Genomic DNA, 21184 nt, shown 5'->3' on the forward strand with positions numbered 1-21184 from the left:
AGTGACTACTTCTAATTTTCCAGAGTTAAGTATAAATGTATGAAAATGTTCAATTTGGTTTACTAAATTTTTCCTAGAAATCTCATATTTTAAACAGGCTTAAACTAAACAGATTTAACTGAAAATCTAGATTAGACTTTTAGAATACATGTACGTAAATAACAGAATAGCTATGTACAGAGGCACTACAGATTTATGGTAATCACTACACTCTTAATAATTCAAGTTAATAATTATATAAAATTTTAAAAATAAAATGTGATGATTAATCCAAATTTCTCATATAGTGCTATATATAATCCATTCCTTTTTATACACAAATAAAAAAAGGTATTTTGTTCTCTTAAAAACATAACCTAAAAATACTATCAATGACAATCACTGTGAAAATTTAAATAATTTTTCATCAATTACCTTACAATAACAAACATTTTGTGACTAGGCTGAACTTCTTGGTCTAACAGCTTTTTTACTGTGACTTACTAAATGAAAATACATTTCAGTAAAAGATTTCAGGAGAAGAAACATAAAACAAAAGTTTAGATTTTAAAATTACAATTTTCAGAATTTTCACTGAAGTTACCACTTCTGGTAATGTGTAGCAGCTGATAATTATATGTCAGATACTATCAACTAGTGTTACATATAATTTTCTAAATTTTAATTAACTAGTAAAAAATATTATTAAAATAATAATTACTATTATATTTCTGCTAAGTTCACCATAGTTTCTATGTTGAGTACCTTTCTTAGCTTCATTCATTTATCATATGTTAACACGTTTCAGAACCGTTCATTTGTCAAAACTTATTGTACTGGTACTTTTAAATTTCTGTTAATCTTTTATATAGCATTTTATACAGTCCTTTTATCTTTTACATAGTGTTTAGTTAATTCCCCTCCCTATTTTTGACATCATGCTTTATTTTCTTCATGCTTGATCTTCTTCTTGTTTATTTTTTAATAATGGTTGTACTTATTTTTTCATTTTATTTATCTATTTCCTGTTTTCAATAAATTGAGGTTCTTGAAAATAACATCTGCTTGATTGTTGATCTTTCATTTATGACTGTTTTATTGTTACTTTTTAATTTAAATATTTCTAGATTTTCTGAAACATTCATTCTTCTTCCTTTAACATATTTGTGAATTAATTTCATTGATTCTTCCATTTTAATTAGGATATGTCCTTCTTTTATTAAATGGGTTGCATAATTAGAATCTTATTTTTGATTTTTAAAAGATCTCATGTGTTTGTTATATCTTAATTTTGATTCTCTTCCCATTCGTCCAATGTATGTTGCATTGCATTTACATTTTATTTTATATGTACCATTTCTGTTTTATAAATATATTTTTCTTCTATGTTACTATTAGAAATCTTTTTTAGTGTATTATTTGTATTTATAACCATTTTTATATTATATTTACTAAAGAATTGTTTAATTCTAATTGGATGAATTTCTTTCTCAATAAATGTTAATTTACTCCATTTAAAGGTTTTTTGTTTTAATTTCATTTAATTTTACTTTTATTTATATTCATTTTTCAGATCTATTTATATCTGTTATTTTCTGCTATTTGAAAAGTAGAGTTTCTTTTTTATATGCTGGTTTCTTTAATTGTAATTTATGTAGTCTATCTATCATGTATCTAAAAGCCATTAATTTATGCTACATTGGGCGATTTGAATCATAAGCTATTATATAATCTGTATAGATTTTTTTTTTTATATATTTCAAAATCTAGATTATTGTTATTATTTCTTTTTACTGTTAGACCTAAAAATTAATAGTTTCATCTTTCTCTTTTTCCATCGTATATTTAATGTTATGGTAGAATTTGTTCACTTCTTTCACAATCTTTTCTTCATTATTATTTATTTCTTTTTTAATTATTAACAGTGTCAGCCATGTACCTAATATCTGTATTATAATAAACATCTGTATTTTTTCATAATATCAGATTTATTCTCTTCTTCCATATTCTGTAGTAATATTTGTTTAGTTATTGCTGATAATGGGTTACCCATGGCTAATCCATCCTTTGTTTAACATTATTATTATTATTAAATTTAAATTGGTTTTGTTGAAGAATTGTTTCTTCAACACAATATTTGTAACAAAATATAAATACAAGTAAGTATAGAGACAAATAATACACCAAAAAAAAATTTTAATAGTAACACAGAAGAAAAAGATATATATATAACAGTAATGGTAATATAAAATAAAATGTAAATGCAAAGCAATACATATTGGACAAACGGGAAGAAAATTAAAATTACGATAAAATCAACACATAAAAACTTTTGAAAATCAAAAAAAGATTATAATTACGCAATGTGTTTAATAAAAGAACACCCCAATGAAAATGAAAGAATCAATGAAATTAAAATTAAATCACAAATGTATTAAAGGAAAAAGAATGAATGTTTTAGAAAATCTAGAAATCTTTAAATTAAAAAGTAACAATACAACAATCATAAATGGACAGATCAACAATCAAGCAATGTTCTTTTCAAGAACCTCATTTATTGAAAACGGGAAATAGATAAATAAAATGAAAAAAAAAACAAGTATAACCATTAATAACAAGTAAATAAGAAGGCCAAAAAAGGCATGATGTCAAATATAGGAAGGGACAACAGACTAACTACTATATAAAGATTAACAGAAATTTAAAAGTACCAGTAAAATAAGTTTTGACAATGGAGTGGTTCCGAAACACATCAACATGTAATAAAAGATTGGAGCTAAGAAAGAAAGTAAAAAAAAATACATCAGTTAAAAAAGTTACATACCATGGAAGAATATTTTGCTGCTTGTTCTGGAAAGTATTTTAATACAATTCGTCTTCCAGTAAACTTTGAAATTAAATAACACATAGAGGCACCAGTAGCAGAACAGAAACATATTAAGCCAAGAGCTACTGGGAATGGAAACAAGAAACCAGATAATATCGATAATGATATCGATCCAGGTATTGCAAATGTCTGAAGGCTGTTGAAGAGATAAAATTGTAATTCAAAGAAAATATTTATTAATTGTAAAATTCATGGAAGCATTACTTTACAAGGTGTGGCTATTAAATAACCAGACTAAGGTTGCTACTGCGCATGCGCCAAATTCATATGACCAACAGCTGTGTAGCGTGAAACCTTCTCTTTCGATTGTTGTCACTCCAGTTTCTGTAGACATATTAGTCTGGCCGTGGCCTTCATTTGGATAACATCTATTTTTTGTTTTGTCAAAAAAATAATAAAGAATTGTCGTGAAATTTCATATGAAACTTGGAAAAACCACTACTGAAACTTATCTTTTATTAAAAAAAGTATATGGGAATTAAAGTTTATAACGCACATGGGTTTTTGAGTGGTTTAAGAGTTTCCAAGATGGCTGAGAAGACATTGAAGATAATGTTTACCCAGGTCACTCTTCCACATAAAAAATGAATAAAAATATTGCAAAAATTGGAATCTGATCCGATCTGACCATCAGTTAACTATTGGCGATTGCTGAAACTGTAGGAATTGATAAAAAAAATAAGTAAAAAACGACCCGACTTGTGGAGGAAGTCATGGGTTCTTCATCAAGATAATGCACTGGCTCACACTGCAGTGTTTGTCAAGACATTTCTAGCCAACTATAACATCCCAGTATTAAACCATCTGCCTTATTCACCTGACCTGGCACCATGTGACTTATCTGTTCCCCAAGGTCTGCATTAAAAGGAACAAGATTTCAGACCATTGATGCTGTGAAAGAAAGAGCAGCATGCATCATGAAAGAGCTCACAGAATAAGACTTCTAGCACTGTTTGGCAATGTATATAAAAGGAGGGATGTAATATGTATAAATTTAAAATAAAATATTTTACAGCATTATTCTCATTATTTAATAGCCATACTTTGTATATTTACAATGAATACATATTACTAAAATACAAACATAAAACATGCATCATATATATATTAAATTATATTAATTAAATTTTATAATATTATTCACTAATTAAACAGGATCAATAATCAATGAAATGATGAACATATTTATCACTGCATTGATCCTATATTCATTTAACTAAATTATCTAATCCAAAAGTTTAATTAAACTCATTGTACAAAATTGTTTTTCATCTACTGATTCAGACCACACCATCTCCCTGATGGAATTAATGGAACTGGCTGCTATCCCAAACTTTACCTTCCACACCTCTACACATTGTGTAACCCTTTCACTGCAGGAGAGCTATAAAGAGCACTGCTACTATCTGATGTAAATGAAGTTCATGTGGTTGATTTAAACAGTCTTTGTGACTAAAAAAAATAACAAACTTATAAAAGTTTAATCATTTTTAAGCACAAGTTATATCCTTGTATGTATAATGTTGAGTTAGATGCCCTTTGTTAAAAGGATTTGTAATTAGAAATTACAATATAAAGGTGAGGCAGAAAAATCTGATAATTTTTTTATTAATTACTGGGTGCATAATAAGACATCATGGGAAGACGGGATAGTGGGGACTCCATTAGTCATTAGCTGCTATTTCAATCACCTTGGAGTCAAAGAATGCTTCATACAAGAATTTATGCTTTGCTGTGAAATCATTTTTAAATCTATTGTGCATACTTTTCCCACATACATGCCTAATTTAATATTGGCGGCTGAATATGGTATAGCAACTCGGTGTGTCAGTATACAGACACACTGATACAAGTATCACTCCCACCACGCAGTTCTCCCAATATAGCAGCACTGCAGCCCCACCACTCTCAGGCTCCAATAAAAGAGCATGCACGAGGGAGAATTTGCAACTCATCGTCGACCACCACCTGAAGAAGACCAAGAAGAAGTTCCCTGGCCAGCTCAACATGGGACTTCCTGGCGGAAGCCAACATCCCTGCCAGAGCAGCAGGCCTGGCTGGCCGGCCTGCCGAGGGAGCTGCTGGACGCACGCGACATTCCCGACATTCCAGCTCCAGCTCACCGAGCTTCAATTGCCCTGGCTGGCAGACTCAGCAGCAAGAGCTGGCCCAGCGTGGGATCGCTCGGGGAGAACCACCTCGGCCACACCGGTGAAGGACGACCAATGCCAACCCAATACTGTGGGGCTCTGGGGGCCACCACTGCCACGCTGTAGTGGGGACACAAACTGCCACTGAGGGAAAGCCCGGTTGAACTTCAATGGACAAGCTGCAACTCCACAATTCCCCAACTTCGCCAGAGACCAGCTTCTGGACTCAACAGCTCTTTTCAGAGCTAACGCAAAAAACGGCCCTTTTCAGGGCCACCACAAGGTTATCTATTACAAACTGTCGAAGCCATTCGACAACAGCCCTTGTCAGGGCTACCGTGCAGTTAACAATTACAACGAGCTGTTGAAGCTAATTGATGACAAAAACATCCCTTTTCAGGGCCACCATAAGGTTAGTAAGTGTCACGTGCCGTCGAAGCCATTCAGCAACAATACGTAGAAATCCTGTCAACAATTCAATATTGGTTGCGACAGACTTAGTCTTTTTGTAACACGATCATGTTGTGGATTGAGAATTTCAGATCAACATAAAAAAGAAAACCATTGGGAAGGCAGATCCATATGAATACCACAGAATTCTGAACAGGTAAGGCAGCCAAGGCAGGTAGTTTTTGCAGAGGTGATATTGAAAATGATGACCGAAAACAATAATCCTGATGAATGATGAAGCTTATTTCCACCTGTTCGGTTGTGTTAATAAACAGAACTTCCAGTACTGTATTGATGTAATTCTAAGATAGCTTCATGAGCCAATTTTGGGGTGATTGGCCCATATTTTTTTTTATGTAAGCAGTCAAAACAGCTGCAATGAACACAGAAATGTACAATTTAATCCTGCAAAACTCCCTCACGTTAGAACATCATAAAAGTTCCCAACTTTGATTCCAATAAGGTGGAGGCCAATTACTCACATGGCTAAGATTTCAATAGTAGACTTAGAGAAAATATTTCCAGAAAAATTAATTTTGCTAAGTGGAGATGCCATATGGCCATCCTGTTCACCCATGTCCTATTTTTATATGCATCTTCTTTCTATGGAGTACACTGGAAAACCAAATTCACTACTTGAACTAAGAACAGTGATTCAACAAGAGGTGGCTGTCATACTGGAATGCTACCTGCAAAACGTAATGAAAAAACTTTCAGCAATCAGAGCTTTGGGCAGTGTATAGACCAAAATGAAAGATATTTGAAAGGTATATTTTCCACACTTTTGGAAAATGTGCCTTTAAATCTAGTACATAAATAAAAACAGCTCTTTATAATTATTTCATTTTACTATTCTAGACATCACCAAGTTTTTCTGCCCCACCTCATACTCTTTACACACACATGCGCGCGCGCAATACAAAATAACAACATGCAACATGAGTAAATTCTATTTTTGTTTGTAATTATTATCCTGTCGATATTTCTCATTATAACCAAATTTATGATAATAAATGATCAAAAATATAAATTAATGCTTTTTCCACAAAATTAACCAGCTTGTTCAATATTTATACACATTACAAAAACATTCTATGTATAGTAATGTTTTTAAAATTTCCGCTAATTAATTCTGAGTATAAAAATGAAATAGGCTGATCTGATACAAATTATTATGTTTTAAATAGTACTTTATTATTAATAATAAACTTTTTTATTTAAACAAATTCATTAAACATTTTTATAAAATTTACAGAAAATTATTCAGCAATTTAAAACTATTTAGATACTATTTACAAAACTGTTTAGTGTCTGACAGAAATAACAAAGTATAGGGTCCAGCAGAAATAAGTCCCCGATTAGAAATGTAAATAAGAGATATTACAACCAGACTAAAAACAAGACATAATCTTGTTGTAATAGACATTACAAGATAATAAAAAAAATTAAATGAATTCTGAAAGAAAATTTTTTGCCATTTATTTTCACACACCTTTCTTTCATTTTTAAAAATTATGCCATTCATGTACCACCTTTTTACTATATATACATGTCTTTAACCTGTCCCTGAAATTCCGCATTACTTTTCATGCCATTTCCAATGGTATAAGTCAAATAACTGCTGCCTTGGTGAAGTACCTCAGTTAGGTTGAATTATGCATGAAGTTGATTATGTGCTAGTTCAATTATTTAAATTGAGCCTTGAATTAATTATTTATAGAAATTGTATTTATTATGGTTTTTGTTTATGTATTTATTACTGATATATTTGTTATAACTCATAGTTATAACAAGACAAGCGATGGAATGAGACTGCCTGATTCTAATGCGGAACTGGCTTATATAGTATAGAGCCAAGTGAACTGTCAGGAGCTGTGTGAATTGTTAGGAGCTGTGTCTCAACATACTGCCCACAAAAAAATCATATGATGATTTTTTTATTAAAATGAAATGTTACAATAATAATATGTATGATAATAATGTTAACTGTAAATGAATGTTATATGATTTTTTTTTTAACAATGTAAATGAAGTTACCGCCAATATATTACAGACAATAACATGATTAGAAATTACAAATAAGTTATACACATAAGTATAATGTAATAATACAAATGTGAAATACAAATACATAAATTAAATTATGAATGTTAATACAAAATTTATGAGTATGTTGACAATCATATCAAAAGAATGTAAATCAAATGAAATTACAATAATATAAAATGATAATGATTACATCAATAAAATATATTACTTAAAAATATTATTTAAATAAACCACTTGAGATTGTTAACAGGCTTAATTTATGCAGGTCTTAAACTTCTGCCTGCCATTACGAATCATAACTGGATAAGATTGAACGAATTTGTTTGTGGTAGTGGTAGTACATCATTAAAACCTATACAGCTCTGTTCTTCGTTTGAATATGATTATTAGCTATGTTCTTCGTTTGATTATGGCCTTACATCTTGATAAGGATTACGGTTATTATTACAATCAATAATATTATCGTTTGTATTTGTAATGCTATTTTGATAATCAGGATTTTGTCAAATATCATTGATATTTGAATGATCTAGTTTATAATTTGAGTATTGTAAATATTGTTTATTATTATTGTAAAATAGTTTTATTGATACTCTAGGTTGTGATTTCTCAGTAACAAAATGTTTTTCGACGTTCGACCTTTATTGTCTCATCTGGATTTGCTGATGCCCAGTGGTGCCCAGAATAACGTGAATCATGTTCCTTTAACTTTCTTTGATTATTTTTTTCTTCATTGCATTTTCTTCATTACATCTTCATATACATGATATGTATAATTGAACTCTACCAATTTTTTTCTGTGACCAATTCTTAGATAAACAATAAGTATTAATTGTACGCTCAACCAGCAGCAGTGGGATGTCGGGGTGTTATTTTTGCCGGAACATGTAAAAAAAAAAACATTTCTAGTTCTCTATCTGGCCAAAAAACAATCAATCAATTTTTCTGGATATGTAATATTACACAGTTTTCAATCTGTAGAAAACTGAGGATATGGCAAACATGTAATAAGGTTTCCTATTATAAATACATATCTGTGATAGTTGCTGTGAAATTAAAAACAGCATGCAGGAAGAATCACCATATAAACAAGTAGTGATAAAACAGAAAGTTAAGCTGTGTGTCAAATAGCTTTAGAACTAATTGAATATGAAAAACCAGCAAGAATAATAAATACTGTAAAACATAATTTTTATTTACTTTATTTTAATGCAATACAGTTAGTTCTCACATTGTGAATAGCTGATATGCTGAAACGAATATATATATATATATATATATGTATATATATATATAAACTAATTGATTCAAAAGTAATCAGTGATGATGCTCCATTCTTTGTAAAGTTTTCTTAACTACCCAAGAGACTGTGGAGGGAAATGGATATCCACTGCCTGGAAGAGGCCTTCAAACCATCCTTTGGATGGGGATGTTTGTTTCATTTTATGGTCCACCTGCAGACACAATCTCATTACTAGCCCCATACTGTTACCCTCGACGATTTTTCTCCCAAGTGTAATTCTCTGGCATTAAACTAATACTCCTTGTATTATTGATAATGTTATAGGGAGCTGTCTAAGTTACAATGTATGGGAATTGTTTGAGTTGGAATGTACATTACTTATATTACACATTTGAGTAGTTTGGTGTCAGTGGCTTTGACTAAATTAATTTTAAAAAATCAGCAATGTTCCAATATTTAACATATTATAAAATATATGTCAGAACGCTTCAAAATGCACAATCTTCTACTGAAAAGTAAATTACGTTAAGGATTACTTTTTAATCTTAAAACAACAAAATTATTCTCTTTTCTTCAAGAGGACACTTCCTCAATCACAAAACAAATTGTTTTCAGAACAAGGAATGATTTAATTAGTTAATTAAAAATAAAATTGCAAAATCAATTAAATTAAAAAAAGGATACAATATATAAGTAACAAATATTGCTGCTAGTACTTCAAAGTAATACCTATCTTTATACTTTGACAATACTCTTCCAAGGCTCTTTGCATCTTCGATGTCATATGGTAATTTAACAAACTGTTTTTCATGTCTGTAAAAGAAAAACTAAATAAAAAATATTCAAATAAATAAACTCTTCTTTCAACTAAAAACTACAGCTATAAAGGTGATTTTTGTAACACTGGATGTTTACAAGGAGCTGTTAATAGTAAATTCTAAATATAAATATATTTATACACTAACAGAGCAAAATTTACGGTTAGATAGTACGTATGTTACAATATTATTAATGCAGGTTACAAAAACTTCCAACCATTACTAATTAATTTGATAAGGTAGGTTTTCATGCACATTGCCCTAACTTTTAAATCAATTTAGTAATCTTAATACTATGCACAACATCAGGGGTGTGAAACCTTACTTGCTGTTTTCCTACCTTAGGAGTTGTGATAACGTTATGATGCCAGACATGAATAAGCAAAATATTATGCTACCATTTCTGGAATGTCTATTCCGGATGAAAAACATAACATTCATATACTAATTGTTTTGTAACAACTACATACTATGTAAAATTATTCTTAAAAAAAATAAAAAATTAAACCAACTACAAATCAAGGAATAAGGAAAACATTTATACTGATCAAGAATCTAAAGTTAGTTTCAAACATTCACAACTTGTTTAGTAAGTTACATAATGATTACATACCTTGATGATCATGCATTGCCTCACAATATACATACCCACTCTGTTTTGAGCTTCTTTTTTTTAACAATTCCTCATACAAGGTCATTGTAGAGCTCATCTACCTTTCTTATTCTAGGTTTTTCAGTCACTGCCGAGATATGAACCCTCACAAATGAAGCAAATTCATTCAATTATTAAATAAAAAAATGTCTTGCTCAACAAAGTCTGGCTTTTCTGCACAATCTCGCTGTTTCATCAGTTAATATAATTCTGTGTTTTTATTTAACCTCAATAAATCTCTGTACTTTAATTACCACCATATACTCCACTTAAAATAGGGCATCATTATTCTTTACTACTTACATACTATACTACTGCAGCTGGTATTTCCTATCTGACAATGCTTTTAACTTAAACAGCTAGTGCAAACATATTTTAGTCCTGCTATTAACATATCAGCCCAGATGAAAGTGTTGCTTGTAAAACAGCCCTAGAGTCTCCAGTTTTTTCTTGTGACAAATTTAAATATTCTGTTTCTTTTACTTTTAATGATATATTTTTATAATGAACTCAGTCCTTTTAGCATTTTTCAGTTGGTGTTGCACCATTCTGATAGCTCTATCTTGTAATTTGTTAAATCTTGTGATCTACATGAACTAGAAAAATATATGTTCCATTCATCCCAATTCATTTTTTTTCTCATTATGTAAGGGTGTTAAATTAAAACAAAACCTCGCAATAATAAAATATATAGTAAAAAAGGAAAAACTACAATTAATTACCAAATTAAATTCTTACTTTGTAATACATAATATTCAGTGATCAATTAATTCTTCCCTAGTATAATTTGGTAATAAGGTGTAATTATCAGTATTAATATAGTAGGCGATCTACCTCTGTAGTTAGTTGGTTCTTAGATGGCACCACTGAAATAAGAAATTATTTTTATTTAATTAATACCGAAATTATAAATATACTGTAACCAAACTTAACCTAAGCTCACTTCACTTGCTAACCTTGACTAGCAAACACAGGTTAAGTTTGGTTAGATTATATTAATAATTTCGATATTAAACAAAAATAATTCCACATTTCAATGTAGCATTTCAGAGGTGCCATCACTACATTAATACCTTTATGACATGATGCTATTTATTTTTTGACTTTATCCTGAGTGTCTTTAAGCCACTTAGATTGTTTTTAAAAAAATAATTTTATCTGTAGTGCTTTCTGGAGCTGATCTAGAAATTCAGTATTTTCTTAAAGTTGGCTGAGAACATAAAATTAGAACCTTATTGATTTAAAATTATAATTAAAGTAATTTATAAACTTTTTATTTATTTATTTTTTTTAATTAATATTAATTATTACGTTTTTTAAAATAAAAATATTTACATCTGACCAATAGCAATCTCTTTTAATTTCTCTTTCACATAAGCTTGAATATTTTTTTCAGTTAGTACAAATTGGTACACCACTGAAAATTTTCACTTTCAGAAATATTTGAAGTCATAATTAAAAAGATAAAAAAACACATACTTTTAAAAATAAAGATTTAAAAATAAATGAATACATTTTTTTTTTTATAAATTTGTAATAGTCTACACTGAATTGACGTTTTAAAAATATAAAATAATACTTTTTCATTAAAAAACTAACAAATTTGGTTTAAATAAAATTTGTTGTAACTTTAACAATTTTAACTATTCTTAGACTCTTGCAACAGTCTTCACCTTCAGTGACACTGGCACTGCAATTTTCCTGCAGGTTTCATTCAACTATTTTTCTAGCAATTAAATGTTTTTTATAGTTGTCATGTTCATAATTCAGCTCAACTTATCATTAAAAAATAAACTTTTTTTTAGATAATCTTCACCAGAGACTGTACAGACATCATAAATATTAAAAATAGTGTTATTTATTAAGCAATTTAATGGATAGATCCAGTTACAATAGAACAACAAAATGAATGCAAGCATAATACTCAACAAAAAACAGTTATAAATAAAATATTAACAAGTGTTATGATAAGACAACTGCCAGGTCATTATGGTTGATTTACCCATGAATTCATAATCTAATTTGTTTATTATATATTATAATGAGGTCATTCATTTTAGTTGGAATTTTAACTTGGAACAAATCTTGAATTTTATATTATGCATAACTAAGAATGAGTTATAGGAGAACAAAGTTATAAAATAATAAAGAACAGGAAGCCAGGTGAGAAAAGCCTTAATATATTAAGAGCTGAGTCTAGGATAATTGGTATTTATAACTTATATACCAGAACAGTAATGAAGGATTTAAAAAATTCATCATTTTTTGGCAAAATGAAAAGTGTGCATTTCTCTTTTTTCTTTTTATCTTTGCGAAAGATACCAAAAGTTTTCAGAACTAAAATTTTTATGAAAACAAGCATTTTTTTTGTAATGGACCTAGATCTACAAGAGTTATTAATTTATCAATTTTCGGCAAATTTTTTTAAATTCACAGTAAACTTAATGCTTCTCTTTTTTTTAAATTTACTGTGAATTTAAAAATTTTTAAATTACACATTACACAATTTAAATGTTTTACAGCTTTAAAAAAAACTGGATAAAAATTATTTTAATAGTCTTTATTCACAACTTTCAATAAAAATAAAAATTTAACAGGAAAATTTATGGGAAGTTACTTTGACGTCCACAAAAAGCAAACACATCAAACAAGTATGGAACTTTTCCAAAGTAACTTCAGAAAACAGAATGGTTTAAAAAAGAATGGCACTCAAATTTTTAAAAATAAGCCATAATATACACCAAATTTTTTAACTATTTTTAAATTGTTTTCGAATGACTAATCTTTATATCTTCAAATTTTCCTTTGCTTCAAAAAAAATACTAATCTTCGTAAGTACTAAAGCTTTTATCACATGAGAAATATTTTTATTTATTTTTTTATTAAAAGTTATAGCAACAAAAAAATAAAATTGTAAATAAATTAAAAACTATCTTTAACAGGAAATAAATTTTTTACAACTTAGATATATGAAAAGTAATTTGTTTACAATGGAAGGAAATTTTCTATTGTGGTTTTTCATTTAAATGCACAGAATATTACTAACAAGAATTAAATTTAGAGTTTTACTAACAGATTTTGAAGCCCTGTTTAATTGACATTATTGAACATTTTTATAATTCTGATAAATCAAACAATTTTTAATTACTAAATTATGAACTAACCATCTTATTTTATGTAATTTTTCTAATTGAGTATTCAAAATTCCTGGTACTGGAACAAGTGTTACAATTCTTGATGCTTCTAGTGATGACAATGTATAAGCTCAATAAATAAAGTATCCAGCAAATATCTGATTACTTGTAAGTTGTTGTTTTTAGGATCCTCTTGGGTTAAATTAGATGGATTTCAACAGCAGCCTTACTGCTTGGATTAAGGATTGTGAGATCCTGTTCTAACTCAAGCTCTTAGCAATTCATCAGTTTTTTGTGGATTTGAGACTCAGTTATGGCTAAACACATTTTCAGATGTTTTATGAAATTTGACTATTATATAATGAAATTTAGTATTATAATATGAAATTTTAAGATAGTAGTGTGACAATTTTTCATAAAAATATGTTGTAAAATGGCAACCAGCACAAAATACAACCTGAAGACCTCACTCACTGATTCTGAGTCACCATCTGGCACATGGTCTTTATAAATATTAAGTACTATTTTATAAATATTAACTTCATTGTAACAGATGTTTCAAAAAGGACGCACAACCCTAAGATTAAGAAGGTAGAAGTCACACATAGGTCAATTTTAATTCTCCCGACATGTCAGTTGGCAACAATGTACTCAAGGTTAGCAGTTTGTAACAGTTGAAATGTCCTTCTTATGCACTAGCGCTACAACAGTATAAATTCATCACTATTGTGCTAAGTATGTCGTTTTCCATGGACGAATGTTTGTTTATTATAGAGATTTATTGTGTGTATAAATCTTATAAACAAGTGAAAGAGAAGTTCTGGATAAAATTTTTCAATTCTTCAATTCCTAATACGTCGACAATAATGTATGATTAAAAAGTTTTGTGAGACAGAGTGTACATGATCGGAAAAGCACAGGTCGACCATCACTGTTAACAGTAAATATTTTGGAGGATGTAAAAGAATGTTTGACTCGCTCATCCAGAAAGTTATCTTCACAAGCTGGACTTTCACTATCTATAGCTTTCAGGGGTACTAAAAAATTACAGTTGCATACTTATCTAGTTGATATAAAAAGGGTTCTGGCCTCCAAGACCCCCAGATCTTACACCAGTAGATTTTTTCCTTTGCGAGTATTAAAAAAGTGTAGTTTTTAAAAACATTCCTCATACACTTCACAAACTGAAGGATAACACTGAGAGTGAGATTTCAAAAATTATGAAAAGTGGCTGCAAATGTTATGAAATATGTACGAACCTGCATTGAGATCACAGGAAATTATAAAGTTATTAACACATTCACTGTGGCAGCCTAAATAGCTTGCATCACTTCCCTGCATTACAGGGCATATATGAATGACCCATACTGTTTTCTCATTACCTGCGGTACAAGGGTTCATTTGTCCCGTACACCAATGCTTTTGTAAAACTTCCTGGCCAAAAAATACACAGTTTTATAGAGTCAAACAGTTAAGTACATTTTTTTGATAGAAGTATGAGCTACTTCCAGCAGAAACATTGCCTAGCCAGTGTCTTGTGTTGTATTACAAGTGAACAGAATTTTTTGCATGTTTTTCATTAAAAGGTCAAATTTTTACCTCATCTTTATGAAATACAACAATTTTATTTTTAGTGAGAGCATTTAAAACAGTTATTTTCTAGATACTTATTATTAACCCATATTATAGCGTAAAATTAGTTTTTAAGGAAAAACAGATAATAAAATGCAGTCAAAAGTTCATTTTTCAAGAAACTATCTGACAGTTTATTTATTTCATTATATGTTATAAAACAATACTTTAATACAAGGATCGATCCAGAAATAAGGTTCTCAATGAGCTCCAGCCAGACAGGAAGGTGCGAGGCAAAATCCAGCAACACTGCTGTGTGCGGCTGTTCCTCCACTCTTGATTCCGCCAAGCTGCGCTTCGCTGCACCGTTCAATCTTGGCTCAGCAGCCGTCTGAGATGGAGGTTCCACTTGTTGATCCCACCAAGTGCGAGATTTGTTCTGTAATTTGCTATTTGCACGCCAAAGGGACTCCACCCATGGATATTTATCGTCAGTTGACAGAGGTATATGGCGACAAGTGTATGTCCGTTCAACACGTCCAAAAGTGGTGCAGGGAGTTTAGTGCAGGTCGGAAGGAAGTCCACGATAAAGAACAGAGTGGAAGACTGTTAGTTTTGGAGGCGGTTATAGAGATGGTCACACGGGAAGTGCTTCAAAACAGGAGGATCACTGTCTGTGAACGTGTTGCTCAGATTCCTGGGAGTTCTTACGGTACAGTGGAAAGCGCTTTGACTGAAAAATTGAGGTATCACAAGTGTTGTGCTCGATGGGTACCGTGGCTATTGACATCAGAACACAAGGAGAAACGCCTTGACTGTGCTCGCCAGTTTCTTCAAAAGTGTCAAGAAAATAAGGAAGCATTGTTGGACTCCATTGTTATGGGAGACGAAACGTGGGTATTTCATTTCACTCCTGAAACGAAACAAAAATCCAAACAGTGGCGTCACTCAGGGTCACCAGTCGCAGTTTTTTAGGATCGTAAGGAGATACTGCTGATCGATTTCATGGAACCTGGGACAAAAATCAACTCAGACAATTATTGTGCAACACTAAGAAAACTCAGGCGAGCTATCCAGAACCACCAGCGAGGACAACTGACAGCCGGTGTAACGCTGCTTCACAACAATGCCCAACCTCATGTCTCCCGTCAAACCCAGGAACTTTTGACACATTTTGGGTGGACTGTAATGCCACACCCACCTTACAGTCCTCCGGACCTCGCTCCTAGTGATTATCAATTGTTCTCCAAGTTAAAGAAACACTTGAGTGGCCAACACTTCCGGAGTGACAATGAAGTCAAACGCTTCTTCAACGGGTTGCCGGCAGAGTTCTAAGACATCGGGATACAGAAATTGGAGCACCATCTACAAAAATGGATAGAAAAAAATGGCAATTATGTAGAAAAATAGAGCAAAGTTTCTTCTTTCCAACGATGTAAATTTCTATGAGAATAAACAATGTTGTCTATTTGTAAAATTGATGGGAACCTTATTTCTGGATCTGCCTTCATATAAACCCCTTAAATATTAAAAAAATTATCAGTGACCAAAAATATATGTAACTTACTAATAATAATATGTGCAAAAATTGGGAGAGTATTACTGGAAAAACCAAAACAAAATTGAAAAACAAGGTTAACTTAATAGCAATAAATCATAACTTTGTTCACATTGGAATTAGGAAAAATATCATTTGAGTTCTTGAAATATAGCATGAAATAAAATATATTTTTGAATATAAAGTTTTATATATATATGAGGTCTGGAAATAAAGTAATGAGAATGGTTCAGAAAAACTTTTTATTTACAATACAATTATACATCACCTTTGAAATAGTTCCTTTGAGAAACCACGCGATGTTTCAAACGGTTTTCCCAGTATTCATAGCAGTGTTGGAACTCAGAAACCGGAATATCCTTCAGATGGTCAGTTATATTTTTTTTTATATTTTCTACTGTTCCAAAGACTCAAAGTCAGGTGAATAAGGTAGTTTAGGAACTATAGGAATGTTTTTCTTTGCAAAAAACTCATTAATTGGGAATGCAGTATGACAAGGTGAATTGTCATGATGCAGCATCCAGTTGTCTTTAATGATTGGTCTCACACAGGCAACTCTTTTCCACAGTCTTTCAAGAATTTCTTGGTAAACATATTGATTTACAGTCAGTCTGTCCTGAAGGCAAAAACTCCTTATTGACAATCTCATTACTATCGAAGAAACAAATTAGCATGGTTTTGATTTTTGATTTGCTCATTTTTGCTTTTTTGGGATGTAACTGATTCTCAGCCATCTGAAAATGCTTTAAACCACCTAAAAACTTGGGCTCATGACAGAGCATCATCTCCATATGCCATTTTCAATTCTAAAAAGTTTCAGTATCATTCTCACAGAGTTTAACACAAAACTTGATTGCACAACATTGCTCATAATTAGTATCAATAATTTTTATAATGCACAACAAAAACTTACGTCATAAAAAGTTTATTTACATCTCATGTGGCAACAATAGACTAAAAATATAATACCTAATATAAATCAGCTGTTCATATCATATGTTTACTAGTAACTTTACAGTGTTGCCACTTTGGCAACCAAAAGAAAATCTAGTTTCATTACTTTATTTACAGACCTCAAATATGATCTACAATCTGGATAGCCTAGATACTTTTGAAATAAAAATTAATACTTACTACTACACAACAAATGAAAAATATAATATTCAATTATAAAAGATAGAGAATTTAAAAATATAAATTCATAATAATGACTTACTAATAATTTATTTTGTGTTAATTTTCCGTAAGTAAAATAATAAATAAGTCATAATAAGAGTGTTGAAAATTGTGAGAAAAGCTATCAAGTTTTAGTTTCTGTTTCTCAAAAATACAAACAACATCAATCATTAGTCATATGAAATATCACCATTATAATACATTATGAGATAATTATATATGACTAATTAATATTAGATCATGAATAATTACTAAACCTATAATTTCAAAATATTGTATATTGAAAAAATTACGAACAAAAAAAATATTAAAAGAAAATGCACACTCCACATACTATTGTTATTACTTCACTGCATTACAAGATGTATCTGGGTCATAAAAAAATTCAAGGTTAAACACTCAACGCACAGCAGATGAACATTATTTCTTTCTCAGCCGCATCACAGGCGACTGGAGTACAGGACAATATACTCCATGGGGCAGCAGTGAATGTGTTAAAGATAATTTGAATAATGTTACATAAGTATTTTATTACCATTAATATATTTTTAATAAATTCATGTCGTGAAAGGTGTTGCATTCTTTTTGAAACACCTTATAACGTAACATAAAAAAAAAATATTTATTAAAACAAAAAATTGGAATATTGTAGAAAATCCACTTTAAAAATCAATCAATCAATCAATCTAGGATGTCTGAAAATACAAATTGCTAATATTACTAATAAAGTGCACTGATAATGTTAGTTGACACAATCATCAATTCCATTTTGTATAATATACAATTATTTTTAGTTAGTTAAATGAATTTTGTACTAGGACTCAATTTGTTTAATTTAGTATAAAATGAGTGATGTTTCCTGTTCACTACTAGTTTAATACCTATAGAAAATTAGAGAATGAACAAAATTAATGATATGGCAGTATTCCATTTTAATTCACTAATTTTCAGAAATTTTATTGCATCACTATTTTTGATTCTGATATTTGGTATATGAAAACTACCCACCTTGTAGTGGCCAAAAAATACTTTTTTATATTTAAAAAAATTTTTTTTTCTTTAGTAATAGACTATTTTCTAACATGCCAACAGGTAAAAACGGCCATTTTCGTCACTTTTTCCATGAGCTGTAAGCATTCTTATTTTACATTGTACAGAAGGTCAAAAACAGCGTTTTGCAAAAAGTAAAGATAGAACTTCATTTTAGTGTATTCAAAATTCATTCTGTTACATAACAAAATATTGTAATGTTTACTGAAGTTAAGTTTACAAATTGCTGTTTTTTCACATTTTGGGCCCAAAATAAATAATGAAGGGCTAAGGGTAATAGGCCTGTTTTTTTAGCTTTCAACTCTTAGGTACTAGTAGAACTTATAAAAAAAAATTGGACTGTGACCAAGTATCCTTCATTAAAAAAAAGGGTCGCCAAAGATTTTGAAAATATCTCATTTCTGGGGCCCAAAAACCACACGTGGAACAGATCACAAAAATCTGAAATGCTTATAGTAGTAATTACTTTTCATGTACTTTAAAATCATATAAATATTTTGTTACTTAAAGGGGTTGACGAGTAATGAAGCCAACAAACCGCTAAAAACACTGTTCCTTCTAACCTTAAACAACGTATCCAAAAATACTGATGTTATGTATTTATTTCAGTTTATAAAAATTACAACTAAACTCATTAAAATGAATAAATTGATAATTAATAAATAGTCAATTACAAAATGATAAATAAAGAATGAAAATAATAATTACAAATGATAAACAATTCAAATACATTAACAAGTTGTTCAATTCACTTTTACCTTATTTTACTCCTGCTACTGGAATTTATGAATAAATCTTTCATTTTTTGATAACATAACTTAGTGCTCCCACCATTTTTTATTGAGTAGAATTTATAAGTTCTGATTCATCTTTGGTGTAACACTGCGTCCTCTTCAAGTAGTTTATAGAAAAAACTCTGAAGGCATAAGAATCATTAAAATATTTTCCAGTTGAACCCATTTTGATTATCTCAATGATTTCTTGAATAAAGTACCAAGACCCTGCAGATGAAAAAAGTGTATTTGATATTCCTCTTCATTTTCATGTATTCTGACTTCAATGACTTCGCCCACCTACTTATGTCTGCTATGCAGCAGACATAATTTTTACATTTTGGCTTTTGTAAACCTATAAAGCAATCAGAAATACTAATGTCCTTGTGTAATGATAGTAACATAAATGTTTCTGATTCAGAGGTCACCAGGGCTTTAAGAATGCATTTCTGACTTGTTGGAATATAACTGTGAAAGTTCTTGTTTCTGGGACTGTTGTGATTACCCGATAACAAGAACCGAGATATTCTTCAGTCTCTTGAACATCTTTATTAGAGAAGAAAATAAATGTTACATTTTTAATATTGTCTTTGCAATAACTGTACATTTCAGAAGGTGTAACAATTTGATTGTCGACTATCCTTCGAAGGTGCTTTAATCACAGTCCTTTTTACAGCTCCACTAAATACAATCACATGATCCTTTTCCTGGTATGAGGAAAAAATGCCACTAAGCTACGACTTCAAAATCTTCTTGATAGTAGCATAAATTAATGAATTTTTTTTTGTTTTTATACTGAGCTGAGGAACCATCATAAAAATTACAAAAAATTATTTAACTTGTGGTAACATTGTTTTTACTTTATTTTTACTTGCTTTTGGAAGCAGAAGAATGATGCAGTATTGTGTTTCAAGTACTCAATAATCACACAATGGCTTTGGCTTTGTAATTTTCCTTCTTTTTTAAAATATGTGAGAAATGGATGTACTGCGGCATAAGTTTTTGACAAGTGATATGATTGAACTTCATCCTGCATCACAAAAGGAAAATTTTGAGAGAAGTCTACCATTACAATATATTCACCCTCCAACAAGTTTTCCTTTTTAATATTAAGGAAATTATCTTGTTTCTTTGCAACAAAACGATGCCTTTTTAGATTATTTACATTTTTAAGAAGGATTACAGACAGATTACACAATCCTTCTTGTCTGGTATCATTTGGCTGTGCTTATCATTCTGGTAAAAATCTTGGGCACATTTAATAACATTTTCATGTTATTATGGGTTTCTTTTTGGCAGTTTGTGGTAAAATTCCACTTGTTTTAATTAATTGTTTGGATTGATGGGCTAATTACTGACTAACACTAAACTCATTTTGAATTTTTTGAATGCTCCAGCTACTTGTTAATAAACTTAACTTATTTTTTCCTGGGTTGACGTAACTGTTTTCATTCTATCCTTCATTTTAATGATTAATTCTTCATATTCCCTGCCTAAATCAGCATAATTTTGTGGTTACTAAAGAGGTTTCTTCTGTAGAAATATTTAAATCAAAGGAATCATTTAAGTTACTGATAATTGACAGCTATTTTTGTTAACTATATTTCAAAATTGGTTCCTTTGCACTGTTCGATAATTTTTGAACCGTAACAGGGGAAATGCCAAGTGATGAACAAGGTTTATTCACAGACTT

At 30.2% G+C, this 21184-nt stretch overlaps 1 protein-coding gene across 3 annotated transcripts in view; it reads right to left on the bottom strand.

Moving 5' to 3' along the window:
- Window positions 1-21184, bottom strand: part of LOC142319453 (transmembrane protein 41 homolog) — a 43883-nt gene that overhangs the window by 14301 nt on the left and 8398 nt on the right. For all 3 annotated transcript variants that reach the window (XM_075356759.1, XM_075356761.1, XM_075356760.1), the window contains exons 3-4: window positions 9443-9571; window positions 2804-3002 (exon numbers count right to left, since the gene is read on the bottom strand). In XM_075356759.1, coding sequence (XP_075212874.1) covers window positions 2804-3002; window positions 9443-9571 — 328 coding nt within the window. The remainder of the gene's footprint in view (window positions 1-2803; window positions 3003-9442; window positions 9572-21184) is intronic.

The sequence above is a fragment of the Lycorma delicatula genome, chromosome 2, assembly GCF_047948215.1.
Source record: "Lycorma delicatula isolate Av1 chromosome 2, ASM4794821v1, whole genome shotgun sequence".
Classification (NCBI taxonomy): domain Eukaryota; kingdom Metazoa; phylum Arthropoda; class Insecta; order Hemiptera; family Fulgoridae; genus Lycorma; species Lycorma delicatula.